Source organism: Triturus cristatus, chromosome 1_2 (assembly GCF_964204655.1).
Source record: "Triturus cristatus chromosome 1_2, aTriCri1.1, whole genome shotgun sequence".
NCBI classification, from domain to species: Eukaryota; Metazoa; Chordata; class Amphibia; order Caudata; family Salamandridae; genus Triturus; species Triturus cristatus.
Window position 1 is genome coordinate 901,076,093 of NC_140580.1, and position 20,252 is coordinate 901,096,344.

General features: G+C 42.8%; 1 protein-coding gene across 1 annotated transcript in view; it reads right to left on the reverse strand.

Moving 5' to 3' along the window:
- LOC146868269 (taste receptor type 1 member 1-like) overlaps window positions 1–20,252 on the reverse strand; it is a 70,329-nt gene that overhangs the window by 24,750 nt on the left and 25,327 nt on the right. Inside the window, exons 5-7 of the mRNA XM_085624102.1 lie at window positions 10,332–10,452; window positions 7,316–8,134; window positions 5,319–5,535 (exon numbers count right to left, since the gene is read on the reverse strand). Coding sequence (XP_085480228.1) covers window positions 5,319–5,535; window positions 7,316–8,134; window positions 10,332–10,452 — 1,157 coding nt within the window. The remainder of the gene's footprint in view (window positions 1–5,318; window positions 5,536–7,315; window positions 8,135–10,331; window positions 10,453–20,252) is intronic.

A 20,252-nucleotide genomic window follows, 5' to 3' on the forward strand; every position in this document is an offset into this window, starting at 1 on the left:
AGAAGTTAAAATAAGAGTTACATTCATCATTCCACATCACTGGCAGGGGCTCCAGTCTTCTTCATTTCAAAACTGGTGGGAGAGCATTCATTACAGAGAACTGATTCAGATCACTATTCATAACCAGCATCCATTGCCATTGATTTCAGTTCTAGTCGACCAACTTCATAATGCTCGAATTTTTAAAAATCTCGATTTAAGAGGAGTCTATCACCTTCTTTGCATCTGAGATGAGATGAATGGAAAATCACCTTCAATATTTGATATGGGCATTGTGGGAATCTGGTTACACCATCTGCTTGTGCAACACACGCCAACATTTTAGCAATGACATCTTTCAGGACTTGCTAGGCTATGTTGTCGTCATCCAAGTGACAGATATATTAATATTTTCTACCTTGCTAGCAAGACATTGACAATGTGTGAAAATTGTTCTTGAACATTTAAGGGCTCATTCTCTCCATACCAAAAGGGAGAAATGTATATTTAAACTTGGAGAAGTTGCATTTCTGGGATTTTATATTTCAGAGAAAGGTATTCGCCTGGATGAGGAAAAGTATGAAGCACTGAGGGTCTGATCTACTCCCAACATGGTCAAAGAAATTCATAAGTTCTTTGCTAAAGTCTATCAGTAATTACTTCGGGTATTTTCCACTATTGTTCTTCCGATAACGAAACTAAACTTACTTAGACTTTAACTCCTTTGCACTGGAGAATGGAACAAGAAAATATCTTTGTTCATCTAAAAAAAACATTTTCTACTGCACTAATCCTTCATTAGCCAATTATACAGATCATATATTATCCTTTATAGTAAAAGTAGATGCGTCCTTTTTCGCTTTAAGAGCTATCCTTTCCAAGGATCATCCATGACCCCAGGAACTACAGCCAATAGAGCATTTTTTATAGAGCATTTTTTCATGCATCCTAACAGACGCTGAACACAACTACACCATTTATGACAGGGAGCTACTGGCAATTCGTGAAGCGTTTGCCAATTGAAGACAATATTCTTTTTCCATCACTCTCTTGACTGGTCACAAAAATCTGGCATATATTAAATCTTTGAAGGGCATCAACCCCAGACATGCCCATCACTCACCAAGGACCCCTCTAACACCAAACCCAACCTCCACAAAGCCATGACCGATGTAGCCAACTGGATGAGAAACAGCTGCTTCAAACTGAACTCTGACAAAACTGAGGCACTGATCTTCGGAAAGAACACCTCAGCCTTGGAACACAGCTGGTTACCGGAAGAACTTGGGTCCACACCCACACCAACTGACCACGCTCACAACCTCTGCATAATCCTGGACAGTCACCTGACCATGAAACAACGCAGTTACCTCTTACAGCTTCCACACCCTCTGCATGCTGCACAACATTTTCCAATGGATCCAGTAAACACCAGAAAGATCATCACACAAGCCCTCAACCCAGCTCTGCAGAAGACCCAAGACAATACAGAACATGGCCGCCAGACTCCTCCTAGACCTCGCCAAGCATACCCACATCTCTCCTCACCTCAGAAATCTCCAGTGGCTCCGTGTCCAGAAAAGATACTAGTTAAAGACGCGCACACGTGCCTACAAAGCCCTACATCAACCACCGGCTGAACTTCCATCTTCCCTCAAGACACCTGCACTCCACTTCACTCTCCCTCGCACATGTCCCCTGCATCCATTGCAACTGGGGCTGCTCAATACGCTACATCACCACCAAAGCCTGGAATTACCCCCCCCCCCACACACACACTCCCCACCTCCAAATGGCACCCTCCATGGCAGTCTTCAGAAAGCAACTCAAGACCTGGCTTTTCGATGCAGGCACAGCAACCTCATTGCCCAGACACCCCTAAAGGTGATAGAGCTGCGCTTTAGAAATTATTGATTGATTGATTGATTGATTGTTCATTATGTTTCTCCAGATTTCGATGTAATATCTCATTGATCCTGGTAACCACCAGAAAATCCAAATAATGGATTCTATCAAGTGAACTCCCTACCTTTTTTTGTTGCCAGGGACACCCCCCACCCCAAGATAAAAATAAGACTTTATTAAAAGAAATTTGAAAACAACAGGATTCTATTTTGCGAGAAGTATGGATTAAGGAATATCAGGAAAATAGACAATATCAGCACTGGTTACACTGGTTACCTCACTGCATTCAGCTTTTGAGTTTCCCTCATTCTACTGTTCACATGGATTTCATCCCCAAATCTGGTATGAAGTTTTTCCTTCCTCAAAGAGTCCCACTGTGAAGAACTTTGTGCAAAAGTTTTACAAGATCCAATGGTTAGCTGTGCCACCGAAACGTCAAAAAAGTGACGTTGCAGCGCTGCATAAATTAGGCCCATAGTCTTTGGTAATTCTGTAAAATACAGTGGCGGCGACTGCTTAATGGGGGTAGTCGGGTAGGGTGACGGGGAAGATTAAATAAAATCCACTAACCTCTTCGGACCACGACACGCAGGAAGCATGAAGCACACAGATTCCCCTGGTCAATTACAAAGCTGCTGTCACCATGACAGCAGCATCGTGATTGGTCTGAGGCTGCGGTTCGGTGCTTAGACGGGGACCATGAGACTGTGCATGTTCCCCACACAAGCTGTGCAATACCTGCCAGTGGAGAACATGCAAAGTGTGTATGACTGTTTTGCCAGCCCAAGATGGCCAGCCAAACCATCATGCGCACTTAGAGTGTGCTCACCCCTCCTCCCCCTGGCCCTTGCTCTGGCCAGCCCTGCCCCGCACCTAAGCAGGAACTGAAAAATGTAATTATAATAACGAGTATCAGAGCAATGGGGCGACGCTCCTCCACCTCAGCGGTGGAGCCGCCACTGGTAAAACAGCTGCAGCAGCAAAGAGAAACTGAAGTATAATGTTGTTGTTACTTTTTCCCCAGGACGTTAGAAAAGGTAGGAAGCCAGATGCAGCCAATGCTTAATTTGAGCAAGGGGTTTCCGGTGCTCCTCACTGTCACTTAATTGTCAATCCTGGCACTCATGACAGCTGTCACATGGTGGCGCTGTTTGAATAATTTAGAGATGAGCAGAATAGCTATTTATTCAGCATACATTAAAAACAACTAAAACCTGCCGCCCAAGCCATTATTATAACTTTGGGGGGCGGGAATAGTCTGAATAGTCACACTTGTAGCAGTGTGCTGGTTAGTAGTTGTGCAGGTACTGTCATTGGCAACCCTGGCAGTGGCAATGGGTGGTGCACCCTTTGGAGGCCTCCTGATTAGAGCCCTGGCATTTATTGTTTTACAAATTAAGCACTGGATGCAGCTCAGAAGATGTGTTTACCATTCATGGGAGTCAGAGCTCGAGAGACACCTGGAGCCACAGCATACAAATCTCAGTTCATGCAAAACGTGGTCAGATTGGTTTTGTAACATTGTGCGTCATGGATAATATAGATCTGAGTACATGATTTTTGTTCTGTCTACATCATATTGACATTTTCGCTAAATTAATGTACCTCGCACTAAATGTAATCCTAAAGAGTTAAAATGTGGAGAAACAATGCTTTGTTTCAAGCCTAAGACACACGCAAGAAGTATAGTGCAAAAAGGTATGCATCATTTTATAAACTATCACAACTGTCTGAGCGTACTACCCTAGGTTTGCTGTGCTACAAAAGATGGCCTCAGTGCATTTTACCACTTGAGTAAAATGAACAGAGCAGAATGGTTTCACGCCAGTCTGACTGTATCACATAAAGATTCATAAAAAAATCATTGCATAAATATATGTTGTGGGTTCCTATGAATCGTTTCACTCGTGTAAAATGGAGTTTAGCTTTCTTCATTGGTTAGGGCTGAGAAATAAAGTATGAGATTAGGAATGAAGGCTGATGAGTGAAAGATAATGGGTGAGAGATGAGGATTGAAAAGTAAGGGACGGGAAGTGGGGAGAAACTTTACGGTAGTGCAGCTGCCCAGACAGCACTGCCAAACATTCAAGACACCATATGTGACATGGTAGAGGTATAGTATTGAGAGGCCAGGTCAATCTTCAGGCACAGACACAGCAAAAGATTCACATGTCCACCACTCAAATTAATTTCATATTTCCCTATACTAATTCACCACGAATCCTACTCCACTACCCTACCATACTCGCCGAACAGCACTTCAACACCTCATCAGGGGTAGCAAGCTCTATATAAGTGCAAACCCTTCCCTCTTCTATCCCTCCACTATCCTTTATCAATCCACATAGCAAGCTCACATGTCCACCGCTCAAAATTAATTTAATATATCCCTATATCAATTCACCACTAATCCTTTTTGGGTTCCGGAGTAGCACGACACTCGCTGAAAAGCATTTTAACGCCTCATTAAGGGTAGTAGGCGCTATATAAATGCAATTACAATTACATCAGGGCTGCTCTGTGACAGAGGATGTACATGGTGGAGGCAGAGAGTCAACTAGTACGTGACGAGATGCATTACAGCTTCCAATAAACAGCACAGGGACAGGATTGGCTGCTATTATCTCATAACACAACTTAGCCAGGGGCAGCTGACTAAGGCATCTACTCCCCAGGTACACTTTATGTTGGAGAGGTTTGAGTTGAAGATTTTGCCTTGGAATAAACTGCCGGGCAGCCACTTGGACCAGAGCAGCATCACTCCTTCCCACCATCCACCTCTTCATGTGCCTCTAAGCAAGTCTTACCAAGATAGTCTTACCTGTGAGGCCTTGCGGGAGACCCAAGTGGACTGTGAAGCTTTCTGGGGCTGGTCGGATCCTAGTCAGGAAGGCCACTAAGTAATTCCCATTCTTCACTTGAGTTGTTAGATAGTTGGTGTTAGGATGGCAGTCAGCTGGGGGCACCGAATGTGTACTCATGCATTCCATTCCTTGAGGGACTAGGGTGTGAGTAGAGGTAGAATGATGCTGTCTTGGGACATGGGTGGGGGGCGTATGGTGGGAGATAGGATCAGGCTGCCAGGGTGTCACATAGTGCAGTTGTAGTTTTCTCTTGTAGGCTTGGCTAGGAGAGGGTTTTTTCTTACATAAATATTAGTCATGTGTGATTGTGAGGTCACACATTTTTTATCAAGACACTATTTTTCATGTAGGCAATATCATTTGAGGACTCTGCGTCTCGTGTGGTCACCCAGTAGTTGTGTTGGGTGGAGGCGGTGTTACTCCTCTCAAGATGGAATTCTGCCCTTCTTGGGGATTATTATTTTCGTTTCTTTATTAGGTTTTCTGCGAAATCCCCCACTGGTTGCCATGGCAGTGAGGGATGGATGTGCAAATAGCATTACTGGGGAACGAGCAGGGACTCAATCCTACCAAACCATGAACTCAAGTCCCTTCTTGAGACCAGAGTGTATCAGGACCTTCTCTTTCACAAGCCCACCAAGTGGAAAACATGATGAACGTAGTCTCTGAGGACCCAAAAGTGAGCCCATGAACCAAGGGCTAACATCTGAAGCAGCTTTAATGAAAAATGCTGGACTTGGGAGAGCATTGGGCTGCTGCAGTACAGGGTTTTGTGCACAGTGAGTACCTTGAAAGGGAGCATGACAGAGAATGATGCAGGTGGACATTTTTAGAATCTGTGCAGTGTGGGATATCAAGGTGGCCTTTAACAACTGTATGGGGAAAGATAGAGGGTTGTGACCTCTTAATTGATCAACGTTGGTAGGCAATAGACATCAAATCATTTTTCTGATATTTGTCACGTGCTTGGTTTTATTTGTATATCCATAAAAGAAATATAGATAGAAAGTGTAAACAGAAAAGACGACACGTGTTTCGCCCTAATTGGACACCTGTAATGACGTCATTACAGGTGTCCGATTATATCTAACAGCACCAACCGGAACTCGGTTGTTCTGGGACCGCAGAGACGACTGAATTGATTCTCAAAGGAATATATTGACGATAACGAAGCTCCGCCTTGAAAAAGCCCACGGCCAACGGGCCACTAGGGCGAAACACGTGTCGGCTTTTCTGTTTACACTTTCTATCTATATTTCTTTTATGGATATACAAATAAAACCAAGCACGTGACAAATATCAGAAAAATGCTTTGATGTCTATTGCCTACCAACGTTGATCAATTAAGAGGGCACAACCCTCTATCGTTCCCCATACTCAATTCTACAATGGCTCTTGGGTGCAGCCATTTACGAGGAATGTGCCACAACTAATTTGGGCCCTGATAATTGTAGCACCAAAAGTCCAGAACTTTCCACCCAAACAGCAAAGTAGGCCTTTAACAACTGTGTTCTTTTACTTACCATAGTTTAATGGCACCAGTTCCAATTTATGGAATGTAAAGCACTATCTGAAATAAACCAAGCATAAGCCATGCCCTATTATAAAAATAAATATTAAAACTCGGTCTGTGTGATACACAAACTACCATCTAGTACTGTCTGAATACAGTACAGATCTTACAGCGACAGAAAGTGCATTTTACCCAGGAAATTGTAGTTACAGATTCAACACCACACAAACTGACCAAACATTTTAAGAAATAGAAACGTTAAGCTCAATGTCATCCAAACAGTAAAGCAGACCATTTTTAATATATTTCAAATATTGAAATGGTACATTCATATAGTATTTGTGTCGAATGGAGCATTCTCATTGAATGAGTACAAGATAGATAGATAGATAGCTAGATAGATAGATAGATAGATAGATAGAGAAATTCAGATACAAATATAGATATATAAATATTGATACAGTAATAATATGTATTTATTGAGTGTGAAACAAATATAGATATATACATATTGGTACAGTCATAGAGATATATTTATTGGGTGTGAAACAAATATAGATATATAAATATTGATACAGTCATATAGATATATCTATTGGGTGTAAAAAATGACCCATTTAACCTTTCCTTTTCCACTGATGATAGGTAGGGCCTCCATGACCTCAGTGAGTCTGACATCAACCAAAGAATCGTCATACGTTCTTGTCCATACATGATCGGGCCAACAATGGTAAAGCAGAGCTACGTATTTTGATATCATAACAAGAGGAAAAGAAAGTAAATTTAGTGCACAAGTGGGGCTGGGCCTTTGGTCATCTACATCCTCCCTGTGTTGTTCAGTTCCGGGAAGAGACACTGATATATAAATAATAAAATAAGACAAAACTGGTTTTGACGTTTTAAGTATTATCAGCTGTCCATTTGCCACTGTTAAACCTCCTTCAGGTAGGATCACCACCACCCAAAGTGTAATTCTGAATACAGTTTTGGAAATAGCTAGGCGTGTTTTGGGCACGCCGGAAGAGCACTATGTAGCACTTAGGTAAGAAATAACCTCCCAGCACCCCAAAAAGCCGGACCAGGATACAGAGTGCCAGAAGCAGCGCGCTTTGCTTCACGTTCTCGCCCACGTTCACGGTGAAGAAGCAGACAAGTGTAAAGAAGTAAATAACAACGGTGATGGTGATACTCTTGGCTTCATCGTAGGTCCTGGGGAAATCTTTTCCCATGAAGGAGAAAAGAAAGCAGAGGCTACTTAAGAGACCAGGGAGAGCATCCTGGGTGGCGACGGCCAATGAAGGGTCCTTCCCACACTTCAGGATGATGGCATCATTGAAGCGGTGGTCCAGCCCAGGCTGATGACAGCCCATTGCAATCAAAACACCACATAGTAGAACTTGAAAGGCACAGCTCAAGGCAAGCAGCAGGACCTGGCCCTTTGGTTTCATCCAGAAAGCAATAGCCCTGGGTATTCTGGTCGCCATCTTAAAAATGCAGACAATCTGGAATGAGCGAATAAACAGGCAGGAAAGGAAGACAGTAAAGCTAACTGGGAAAAGCAGTAGCCTTAAAACACATGTCAGCTTGGTAGGCCTTCCAAGGAAGGTACATATGCTACAGTAGCTCATGGCGAGCAGAGAAAGCATTAAGAAGCAGAGCCGTCCTCCGGCCGCTTTAACCACTGGGGTGTCCAGATTCCGATAGAATATGGCTGCCACAGCAAACACCAGCCCCAACCCAACAGAGCAAAGGATCAGTAGCCCCATGGAAGCCCTGGAGTTCCAAGAGAGATAAATGGTGGTCCTCTGGTAACACTGCGAACTTCCTGCGGGTGACCACTGGTCTAGCTGGCAAGGAAGGCACGCGTCTGGATCTGCAAAGGGAAAGAAAATAGGACAGGAATATCTTGTTTAGTGGAAGAAGTAGGGCCTTTGACTTAATCGCTGACCCTATGATTCCACCCTCACTCAATAACTAACTTGGAGAACCCTCCCCTTTGTATAATGAATTTTAGGAGATTTACCACTAATATAAAACACTTAAGCTACAAAGTCAACTAAAATAAAGGAAAACATTACACACATCTTTTACTACTTAAATTTGGCTAGGCACCATAATAACCTTCAGACAAAAAGAGACATGTGTCAATATAAGTCTTTCACATCTTCCTGTACTTTCTGTTCAGAGAGGCATCAACAGTAAAGGGGATACAAAATGGAATACACTTAACTTATTGACTATGTTAACTATGTATTTTAAAATATTTTAGCCTCTACCTACAAGAAAGTGCTTAAATTGGATTTGGATTATTACGAAGATCCAAAGGTGAACAACCCGCATTTCACCCATACTCTGGATGTGACTATCTCAAAGACAAACTGGGGGACTCCTCTAGTGGATTGATAAGAGTGTGGTAGCATCACACACAGATCAGGTGACAACTAACCGGTGGCTAAGTATGTCTCAGCCTTGCAGTATTTCAAGAGTCAGCACCCTATTTGGAAATCTCTTGGCATCCTGGTGTCCACGCTGCCGCCAATATTAGAAGGAAGTGAGCGTGAGATTGGAAGAGAAGGAAACTAAAACTCCCGGCGACTAGAGCAAAAGCTGTTCTCTACCCATTCAATACCAGGCCAATGAAAACATTGAGACACATGAACATTGCTGGCAAAGGAACATATCAGCCCAAATAATATCTCCTTTGGGGCAGCTACAGGAATATTGAACGCTTCACCCATCCGACTGTGATGCAGCAGGTCAGTGGCCCTCTAGCTAGGATATCTTCCACAGCTTGTTAATGTTCTGGTGAAGAGGGTGTTTGATATTATGAGGATATCCTGGACCTCCAGTCCTCAAGGCAGATGGAATCTTCAGAATAGCCAAGCACTTTTTAACGGGAAAGAAGACGAAGCGTAGCGGCTGTCGTGCTGGTTGTCGAACTGTGAACCACATTTCTTATCCAGTCATCAAAGTGCATGAGTCTGGGAAAATCCAATTATTCACTGAGGTTCACTTCCATTAGCCCCTATGAAGGCTGTATGTGAAGTTGTAAGGGCTTTCCTCCACAAAACGTATTTTTGAAAATCTTTGCAAGGTTTTTAAATTTCGGTAAAAGTTTCAAAATTTGAAAAAGTAACTTGTGGAAATGATCCCTCAGAACTAAATTTGAGAGCTACCTGACCTGAAACAGCGACACCCAAAAAGACCCACTTTTATGGGAAAATGTTTATTATATAAAATGTTTGCAGTTGACAAACTTTGCAACTGTAAAAGCATAAGTAGCATTTTACAGTAGCCATTTTGAGAGTCAGAAAAGTCCTGGACAGCTTTCATTTTGTGAATACCGATGGCCAGGCTGGAAGGAAGGATGCATGCTCCTACCAACGTCATTCCTTTTATGTAAACATTTTATAAGAAAGCTTTGATCCCTATATGCACACGCTTTCGGAAGTGGTTGTACAAGGTCTCCTGCCTCATAAGTATTAATGTAGAATTTGCAATGCGACTTATTGGGACATCACCTGCATCACAAAATGAATCCATGTCATAAATCTGTCAGGGTGCAAATACACCAACTGGTTTGCACCCTTGAATTAGTACATCTGTACCATATTTCCTTAGAGTTTGACCAGTTACCACAAGAACAAAAACATGGCTTAAATTGTCTATAAAAATGAACGAATAGGTATAAAAATTCCAGATCGCGGGTGTTTTGAAAATAGAATTCGGTGAAAATTAAATTGCATTGTGTCCCTTCCATTTTAATGGGTGAAAAACTCTCAAAGGAATACAGAAAATTCTACAAAGTGTCTGAGAAGCAAAGGAAGAACAGACCACCAGATGTTAGTTCTGCAGAAATGGTTTACACACATCTGGCATGTGCTCTTTTTACAAATACATTTAAATAAGGTGAAGGTATACAAAACATACAATTAAGATCACACAATCATGCAATTAAGATCACACTATTGTGAGTATGAGGCCTTCAGGGCTGTACAAATCAAGCCTGGGCCTGCCCTTGAAAGGTTAAAGGAAGAGGCCACATTCCTCGTTACGGATATTTTACCTACCACTACGGTTGGCATAGGTTCCCTCTGGGCACGTCAGACACAGGAAGCAGCAGAAGTGGATGCCAGCTTGCTTCCGCCTCTGCCCAGGCGCACAACCCTCTGAGCACACGGACACCGGGACCTGGCAACGCAGAAGAGGCAGATTTAACCATTTTAGTGCCGAATGACGGGTTTCATTGCTTATTGGGTGATGACATAATATATTCCCTAGTATCTAGGACTTATCCTTTAAGGGGACACCGAGGCTACTTTAAATGTTATAACATTGCAATGTTGTTTGGAAAATACACATTACCCATGTTATTTATCTATGGATCACTTTTTTTCACCTTCACTACGAGTACAGTGAATGATATGGTGATCGAAAATGGAGGTATATCAGTATAGAAACATCAATTACATCAATTACAATTGGTACCAATTTCAAACAATTTAGGAACATTAAAAAAAAATGCTGAAATCGATAATTAACCTACAATTTAATAATTTCACAATCCATATTAAGAGATTATGATCATATCATCTCCTAAAGAAACCAAATGAATCTCACATTAGGATTCATTACTGTGTCAGGTTAATTCTTAGGGAAATCGACAGTTTTCTAATGCAAAATCCTCAGTTTTCATTAGACAAAAGTTGTCAGCTAATTTATATTACTAAAACACCTATCTATATTTAAATATTTCTGACCGAAAATGTCAAGTTTCAGTATGGTCACCAGTTGTTACAAGCCTTCTTCAGGACCTTAGGTATTTTTGAATGTTTGGTAACTATGTCCCATGGCACTTGTTCAGCTAAGACATCTGGGACCTTATGACCGATGGTCATAAAACCTATAATTTGGAGGACAAAAGGCGAACAGGACTATCAGTCTTCCTCAATACTATACCTTATCGATGTGCTTTCAAAATGAACAGTTCATACATACAGATGTTTCAATGTATGCCCCTCTTAAAGAGATATTTACGAATTCTGTTTGTCAGACTTTCTCTTATGATTTTATTTCTGCTTTTGAGCTTATTCGACTTCTCATTTGTCCACTACCATTCCTTAATTATATTTTTTTAACCAGGGTTCTGTTAAATGTACCTAGTTGCTAACCACAATATTTTGATTGTCACTGTATTTTGTATCAGTCTGATTTTGATTTATTCCAAAAGGGATGAGATGTACTGCCACGACTAGTTTACATTTTTGAGCAAGTGCAAGAAAGTAATAGTTCTGATTTTAAAAGTAGTTTGGAATATATTCAGACTCTCCCTTATTAAGCACTTACTTCAATCAGGTATGTAATCTTAATGGAGTCAAACCACAAAAGCACATATTAAATGCTATGTTACGATAACGAAAAACTCTTATATCATCAAGAAACCTTACAAGCAGAATGGTAAACAACTATGTGTTTTTAAAAAAACTTTATAAGGTGATAAGCTTGTGGTTGACATCGAAAAGCTCAGAGCTGTGAAGAGAAGCTCTCATTTCTATAATACTCTATGGACAGTGAAAGGGATCGGAAAAAGGGTGATGCGAAGAAAAATTCAAGCATCAGCTTTACTGAGCAACAGTGCCCTCGTGTGTCTATTTGAGAAACTTCTGAAGTTTGAATTTAAAACGAATGCTATGTAACTTTCCATTCAGAGCTACGGAAATGGTTCTTTGTTTCTACAAATGGTAAGTGTAAAAAACGAAAAATGTATTGTAATGAAAATAATCCTCTCCTTTGATTAGAAGTATGTAGGAAAATAATAAACACAAAAAATAATAGAATAGCTGTATCAATACTAGCAACAGCACGACAGAGTCCCTGACTCCGGAACACAGGGTTCACGGTTCGATTCCCGGCTCCGGCTGCAGGTTATCCCAGCACCGTGTGACTCTGGGCAATAGCTTGCTTAATCTTCCCGGCAGCCCCCAGCGCCAGGATCCCAGGGGCGGCTCTAGGCTCATGGTGGCCCTGTGCAGGGAGTGTAGGTAGGGGGCCCCGGAAGATGGGGTCCGGGCGGGGCGGAGCTCAGGAAGGTGTTTTAATAAAACGTCCAGAAAAGGCGTTAGATGACCAGTACCTGCGGCTGCTCCTACCCTTCCGAATTCGTCTCAGAACGATAACATTTAGGAGGAGGAAGAGGGCATTGTGACACACGACGTGAGGGACTGGCACAGACGGCTGCAGGGCCATGACGCTTCGGGTTGATGCAGAAATTAAACTCCTGACCACTTACAGAGCGCATACCACATATATATTTTCTATTTTAGTTTAAATAAAATATATGTTTCTTACCTTAATTAAGGTGCACATATTTTTGCAACCTTGGCAAGATGAACGCCCGATTTACAAATTCTACACAGACCTCTGCAGCAGCTCTATGGCTAACGGTGCCTAATCAAAGCTTTCTTAACTTTACCAATCTCTCTCCAAATTTATAAAATGAAGGGGGGCACATGTAGAGTGTTAGAGGCACCCCGCAAGCACCACAGCTGCCAGCACCCGCGTCTAGTGAGAGACGTTTAGCCAGTCCTAGGTTTTTGTCCCTCTGCACTTTGCATTCTGGGACTTGTAGTTTGCTTGTCTCATCATAAGCGTGGGCCTAAATATCCGAGAATAAACACTACTCCTGGTGGAATTGAAAGCGGTAATGTCTGAAGGTGTCGAACAATGCATGTGCCCACTGGGTAGCTATGAAGACCTGGGGGTCACCCTGTGCCAAAGGAAAAAATACGGGGGGGGGAGGGGGGCATTGGTCGTGACACCGTCATCTCGTACTGGATGACACGCAGGCCTGGAGTGCCATGCCCCGGGTTTAGCTCTACCCTGTTCAGCTGTGATGACCCCAGCGTTTCATGGATGTCAGCTGACCGCGTAGGTCACGCTGGCTGATTGCTTCACGGCGCCTGCTTCTCTAAGAGAGGTGAGAATGAACAGAAGGACAAGGTTACTCTTACCGCCCAGTTGAAGTAAATATTTCATTTTTTAATATTTTGTGGCGACTTGTGAAGGGTTTCAAAATTCTAGAAAAGCTGGGCTGTCACCATCCTTTTTGCTGGCATACCTTAAGCGCTTCTATTGTATTTACCCGCTATCCTTTTGTTTCATGATAATGTCACATATTTATTCCTATTTGTAAATTAACTTGCTTGATTACTAATGCAGCAGCTGTGTTTGTTTTAGTACTCATCTTACTCAGTGTAAAGTTAGTGGAAGCCAGAGGCCGCCAAATCCCTGCCAGGGGCCGCCACGAATATGTATTGTATCCGATTCCTCGTGGTGGCCCCTGGGGTTTGGTGGCCCTGTGCAGGTGCACAGCTTGCACATGCCTAAGGCCGCCCCTGGGACACCTCTCTGGGGTAGCTGGGCGCTTTACAAATGCTGGCATTTACATTTATAATAACAATAATTATGATAAAGATGATGATGATACCTATATAACCCAAGATACTGCTCCTGGAGTGCCTATGCAGATTGCACACTTTGTAACATAACCAACAGAAAGAAACCAGAGCTAACCCGATTGAGATCATCTTGAAAATCCAGAAAACACATTGGAGGGGATGAGTACTCCAAAGAGCCTTACACCTCTGGTTCAGGGGTGAAAAGGTTGTGGTTTCGCTAGAAAGTGATACTTTTGTCTCTTTTACTGCTTATTTTGCAAGAGATGCAAGTAGTAAATGCACACACATTTCAAGGCCATGAATGAAGAGAACTGACACAGATCTGTTTCCTGTCTATGTGCCTCAAAGTAAATCATGTTGCCAGGGTAATGTTCTTCTGAGTGTCACATTCTATTTTTAAATACATAAACATGTATTTTAAGAAATCTGATTGAGGCATGTACAGTGTAGGGCAAGCATTGGCAAAGTCACTTGCTCAGGCTTGTAATGGAAAGTGTCTTTATTAATTGCAATTGTGGATGGGGACTGGATGAGTGAATGGATAGATAAATGAAAGTGATTGAGTGAATGCATTTAGGGAATAAGTGCATCGAAGGTGAGTGTGTGAATGATTTGTGTGTGCATGAATTGGTGAAGGAGCAAAGGTAGTGCAGGGAGCAAGGAAGGCCCCATGAAGCGGGGTAGAAGGGGGAACATTGTGGGGAAAGATGCATTATGGAGTATCGTTTGTGAATGGGTATGTGAATGACTGCCTGGATCAAAGAGTGAGCGTATGACCAGATATCTGGATGGGTGAGTGCATGAATGGATAGATGGATGACTAGATGAATAATCAAGTGTATGAATGGATGAATAGTCTAAGTGCAATGTGTGGCGGCAGGGGCAGTGAGAGTTGTAAGGGAAGGTTGGGGAGTCTCTGGAAGTGAGAGGTGCAGTTTTTAGTTTTAGTGGCAATAATTGGGTGAGGGATTGAGTACATGAATGGATCAATAAGTGTTTAGAAGCATGGATGTGTGGATAAAGGCGTAGGCAGCTGACTATGTGAATGGATGAATACTTTGATGGAGTCCACTGATGGATGTATTAACGAATGAGATCTTGGGTGCATACATTAAGTTGATGACAGTGATGAATATATGACTGGTACTTGTTGAAAAGTTAAAGTAGCCTTGAAACATGGCTCGCCATCAACAGAGCAGGATGCAAGGACTGTTTTTCAACTCACCACCCAGCTTTGTTTGCAAGTAGCTGGCAGTACATGCGAATAGATAGCAATTGTATGCCAAGATATGCTACCATCCTGGCACGGATGCCCACAATATGTTTAAAATGACATAAGATGATTGAAGTTCGGGCCAGGTGGTCCTCAAGACAAGGGTGGGAGACAAGAGCTTACCATGAGTATATCACCGCACGACAATGTTCTCACATCGCTGGTACCCACAAAGGAATGTGTATATATAGCTGCTAGGTGTTGTGTATCAATGGCAAATGATGTTTGTTTCACTGTCATGGTTGGAGGTAGGCAAAGAGCACCATGTTAAGTATATGCACATACCAAATGATTGGACATTGGTGCCCACCTAAAACATGCAGAGTATGATGAAAAAAAATATTTGATTCTTAACTATAAAAAAAAACTACTTATGAAGAATCTTTAACTTCAAGCTTCTGTTGGTGTCTTTATTTCTTAAGTGTTAAAGGAGAGAACTCATAAAAAGGTACTCAAAGCGAATGGGCATGATAAGCCCTGCAGCATAGTGACACTGATTCCAATAGCTCTGCTCGTAGTCTCTGACCATCCCTACAAGGGAGTCTCCTCCAGTACACAACTGGGATGTTTAAGAGCATTATACTTAAGGATGCTTTACCCAGGTCCAGTTGAAGAGTAACCTTTGCTACACCATTGGATGGATTATCGTCATAACCAGAGAATGGTGACTGATTTTAATCAGTACTAACGACACAACCTTGAGATGGTTAAATGCACCATATTCAAACACGATTCCATGAAAATCAAAGACATTCTCCACAAAATCCTCTAAAGTGTTAGCCTTGAAGAAGCCATGAATGGTAGGGGACAAAACACGTGTGGCTGTATTGCTGAAGATAATTAAGCAACTATTTAAGAAATATGGGTTTGGCACTGTGCATGCTTAATTGCGAACATAATAGATACAATCCACGAGACAAGGTTTCTGTATGTGTGAGGGGCCAAGGGCAGACCTGCACCACCACCTGCTGTGCTAGATATCAGTGGAGGTTCCTTAACAGGCTTCAGGGTGCAGCCATTCCACCTGTGAGCTGCCACTCACTGCCCCTTGACTCTGCCCACAACTGCTTAATATTTACTTGGCAGTGTTCATGAAAACACAACTTTCGTGTTTTCTTGTACACTGCCAGTGCACAGGTTAGGCCTCTCTGCCTGATTTCCAAGCTCCTGATGAGAGGTGGAGGAAGGTGACTGATGGGCTGCGTACTTTTCAAAAGCACGCTGCTCTGTAGGGTGATGTCCCGAATGCACCTATTTGAGGGTATGCAGCTATGATCACCTCACATAGGCAGAGGCCATTTTATTTAGCAGACACACTGCACATGCCTGAGGCTGCATAGTATATCTGCTAAAATGTGGTGGTCAGGGCTCACATCAGAGCATCCTCGATGTCAATGAGGAGCCAAACAGAGAAGCCGCGGCGGGACCTTCAGCACTATCCCAGCTTCTGATAGGGCTGTATTCCCGTCCCATCAAGAAGCTGGGAGAGGGACAGAGGTGGGGTTTTCCCTTTTCAATCCTGGCCCTGCTGCTTTCTCTGGCTCCTCATTGGGAATCATGTCTTGCTGGTTCCAATGACCAACACCGGATTGCTGCCCTGTTGCTGCTATGGAGCCTCTGAGTTGACATAAAATAAAGCAAGGTAAGTTAAGTAAAAAAGAAATGTGCAGGTGTGAGTGTGTGTGAGTGACTGAGAGTAAATAAGATTGAGTGAGAGTGGGTGTGTGTTGAGAGTGTCAATCAATGGCAGCGGGTAATCTTTCAGAGAGGTCGGGTATAAGACTTGTCATCAGTTCACACCATTTTTTTCAAAATTTGCTTGGGGTGTTCCCTATATGTTAAGATTTACCTCCAGTGTGCCACTGCCATCATTTTTACATGGGTACCACCATTTGCCAAGAATGACATACAATCTTCCAATACCAGAATTGTGTCATTGATATTGGCCATTTACGTGGGTGACCCCTATGTCAAAGTTACCTCCAGTATATTAGCTCGTGTAAAAGTGTGAGTGTATTTTTGTGAGAAATGAGATTACATTTGAATAATTATGTGTTAGTGTGTTTGAGCGTGTGAGTGAATGTGAATGCGAGTGAGAATCAGTGAGAGTGAAAGACTTTAAAAATGAATGTGTGTGTGAGGGAGCGAGTGAAGGAGTGTGAGTGAGTTAAGAGTGAATGAAGGCAGATTGTGTGAGGGAGTGGGAGTGAGTCATGGGAGTAGCTATTAATGGCGTAGCAAGTGTAGTTGCACCAAGGCCCAAAAGTTCGAGGGCCTACCAAATCCTATTTATTACAGCAGAGCACCTGTACAACAGGAGTTGTGAGTGAGAGTCAGTGAGTTTGAAGGGATGAGTGTGTTCAAGTGTGTTTGTATTTTAGAGTGAGAACCAGTGAGTGTGAGCACACTTGTGTGTGAGTGACAATGAGTGGCAGAGTGAGATTGAATAAGAGTCTGAGTAAAATTGAGTGGGGGAAAGAATGGGAATGTTAGAGGGAGTAAGATAGTGTGAGTGTGTAAGTGTATTTGTTAGTATATTTTATTCTTGTCAATCTGCCACTGCCTATTGCATAATCAAAGTAATTATTAGTAACATTCTGGATGAAAATCTTGGCTAATGGACACCCATGGCAAAATGTTGCTGCTAGAAAATCTGATTTAATTCTTGGCAAATGCAGACCCTGAAATACTGGAAGTAATACTTGGCATATGGGGAGACCTATGACAAAATGTTGGTGCTGGCATACTGGAGGTAATTCGTAACTTCAAAGAGGGCAGCCGTAGAGAGTTGGATTAGGGGAAGTAAACTATGATAAAATGTTGGCTCTGACATACTGAAGCCCGTTTTTTTTTTTAGCATATTGGCCACTGAAGGCATGTGGGCAGTATCAAAGGCAAAATTCTAGTACTAGTATATTATAATTAATTCTTGACATAAGGGGGTACCTATGACAAAATACTGGCATAGGCACATTGGAGATAATACTTAACATATACGGAACACCAAAGGCAAACTAAAATAATAAAATCAATGGGGTGAACTTGTAGCAAGTATTACGCCCCATCACTTTCATAGGTCACCTGCCGCCACTACTGGAAAAGTTTGTTGTGTTCTAGTCTTATACTTGGGTGGAAGTTACAGGTTTGTGTGAAATGGGATGCACAGCTACTTAGTTGCATGGTCTGAATACCCATTTTGCCTCTTTAAAATCTCCAGATATTGTTTTTTTTACTCCAACGAGTTAGTGGTGAAAATCTGTTTTTATGGCCAGAGTATATCATTTTCACATTTATTGCATTGAGCATTCGATGTCTCTCAACTAGGGTTGCAATTACTTCCTAACAGAAAAATACAAGTCATATTTTATGTTTGAGATTCTGGAACTACAGAGAGCAGGTAAGTTAATATGAGTTTTGTAAAATCTTCTGTATTCTCTTATAACACGTCAATTCACCCTAATAATACTAGTAAACAGTCTCAGTTTACTTTAATTTTCATGTAGGAGCACTTTGGATAATGTTAAAATATTTTTGAAGTGCTTTTTAGGTCTCGGCTAGCGAAGGCTGCGCTTGCGCAGTCTCGCTCGTGAGATATAATGACTTGGAGAAGAGGGGCTTGAACCCGCCCCTCTTCTCCCCTCTTCTCCATTGGCTGGCCTCTTGAATGCTGGCCAGCCATTGGAGAAGAGGTTCGTCACTCCGAACAGGCCCCGTCCTTTTCGGATTCGGGGGCGTGTTTTTTGCAACTTTTCTAATTATCTCCTCTAGCCAATGGCAAGGGGAGAGAAAAGAAAAACACGCCCCCGAATTCGAAACCGCCGCTGCCTTTCTCCGAGGCATTTCTGCTTCGCCTCGGAGAAAGGCGGTGGTGTACTTGTTCCTCTTGTGTAATCCGTTGCTGGACCCCCTTCCTGGAGTAGCTCTGGCAGTTGTGGCGGTTGTATCGGGGACTCTGCACTATCCCTGGTGCTTGAGCCAATCTCTGCCTGCTCACAGCTGCAGGCTCCCCCGTAGTCGATTGCCCCGTCCCTGCCTCAGCATGGGGTCAATTGCTGTATGTAGCAGGAGTCTAAATAAGAAGCGCTCTATAAAAACAGATCTAAGTAAAACATGTATATACACATCGATTCTGTATTTTGTATGTGAGAAAGAAACAAAGCACCCTTTTAAATATATGTTTCGTGTTGTAAATATTCTTGATTCGTTAAGAGCGTTGCGTTTCCTTAATATAGATCAAGACAATCGTTATGTTCTGTTTCATAGTTTAAGAGATCCATTCCGTTCTCGTTCAGTGGACGTTGTGCCATTCAAAGATGGCCATCTATTCTACACGGAGCTGCATTCGGTGAGTGTTTACAAACGTGTCCCTTATCCATGTCGAGTACCCTTCTGTTCTGTGTTATGATGATTGCAGATTAACAAGTCGTCGGTGACAGTGGAAGTCTGTGAAGCTAGGCTAGTTGTCCCATGCCCATCTTCTTGCAGTGGTGATGGGCCCTCGCCTCCTTTAGGCATACTCCGCGCGCCACCCACAGCACCAAGCTGGCGACGGAGAGATCCCCGAGGGCAGGGGCAACAGCGGCACCCGCAGTTCAGGCAGCGGCGCTTCCCGCCCTATTACGTACAGCGCAGCTTCAACCGCCGCCCACAGGGGCCCGGCCAGCACCCTGGCGCACAGGTAACTACTGCACTCCACACTGGGGTTCGTGGGTGTCCTCCCTCCCTCCCAGGTGGGAATGGTCCCTGAATGTTGTGAACTGCCGTCAAGGCGCAGCAGCATCAGCGCAACCCTCGCTGCTGCACCCCACAGAGCCCGCGTGGTTGTGATACGGGGAATCCTTTACTACTAACAACTGAAAATTGCTCTAGCTTTAACTGCACAATTTCGAAAAGGCAATTAGTGTGTCTTTTTTTTCCCGTGTAACTTTGTGGAAGAGTGCTTTAGGATGTGGGGAAGAATAAAACTCAGTCTGTTGTTTTTTGGGGGAGGGGGCAGTGTCACTCTTACTGTAAAACCATTTCGACATGGAGTCCATGTAGCAGTAATTATTTGCTGTCTAAGCAGTTTTGATCGGTGGTTGGTGTTTAACATAAATACTACTATTGGATGGTTTGTTTGAGCAGTACATCTTATTTTATAGCGGAAAAGTGATGGATGGTTAGGTAGTTGGAGATGTTTGTTGGGGATAACGTGGAAAATAGATTGCTGAGCTGTTCGCCAAAGGGATATTGGGAAGCTATCAAAAACCGCTGGTAGAGTT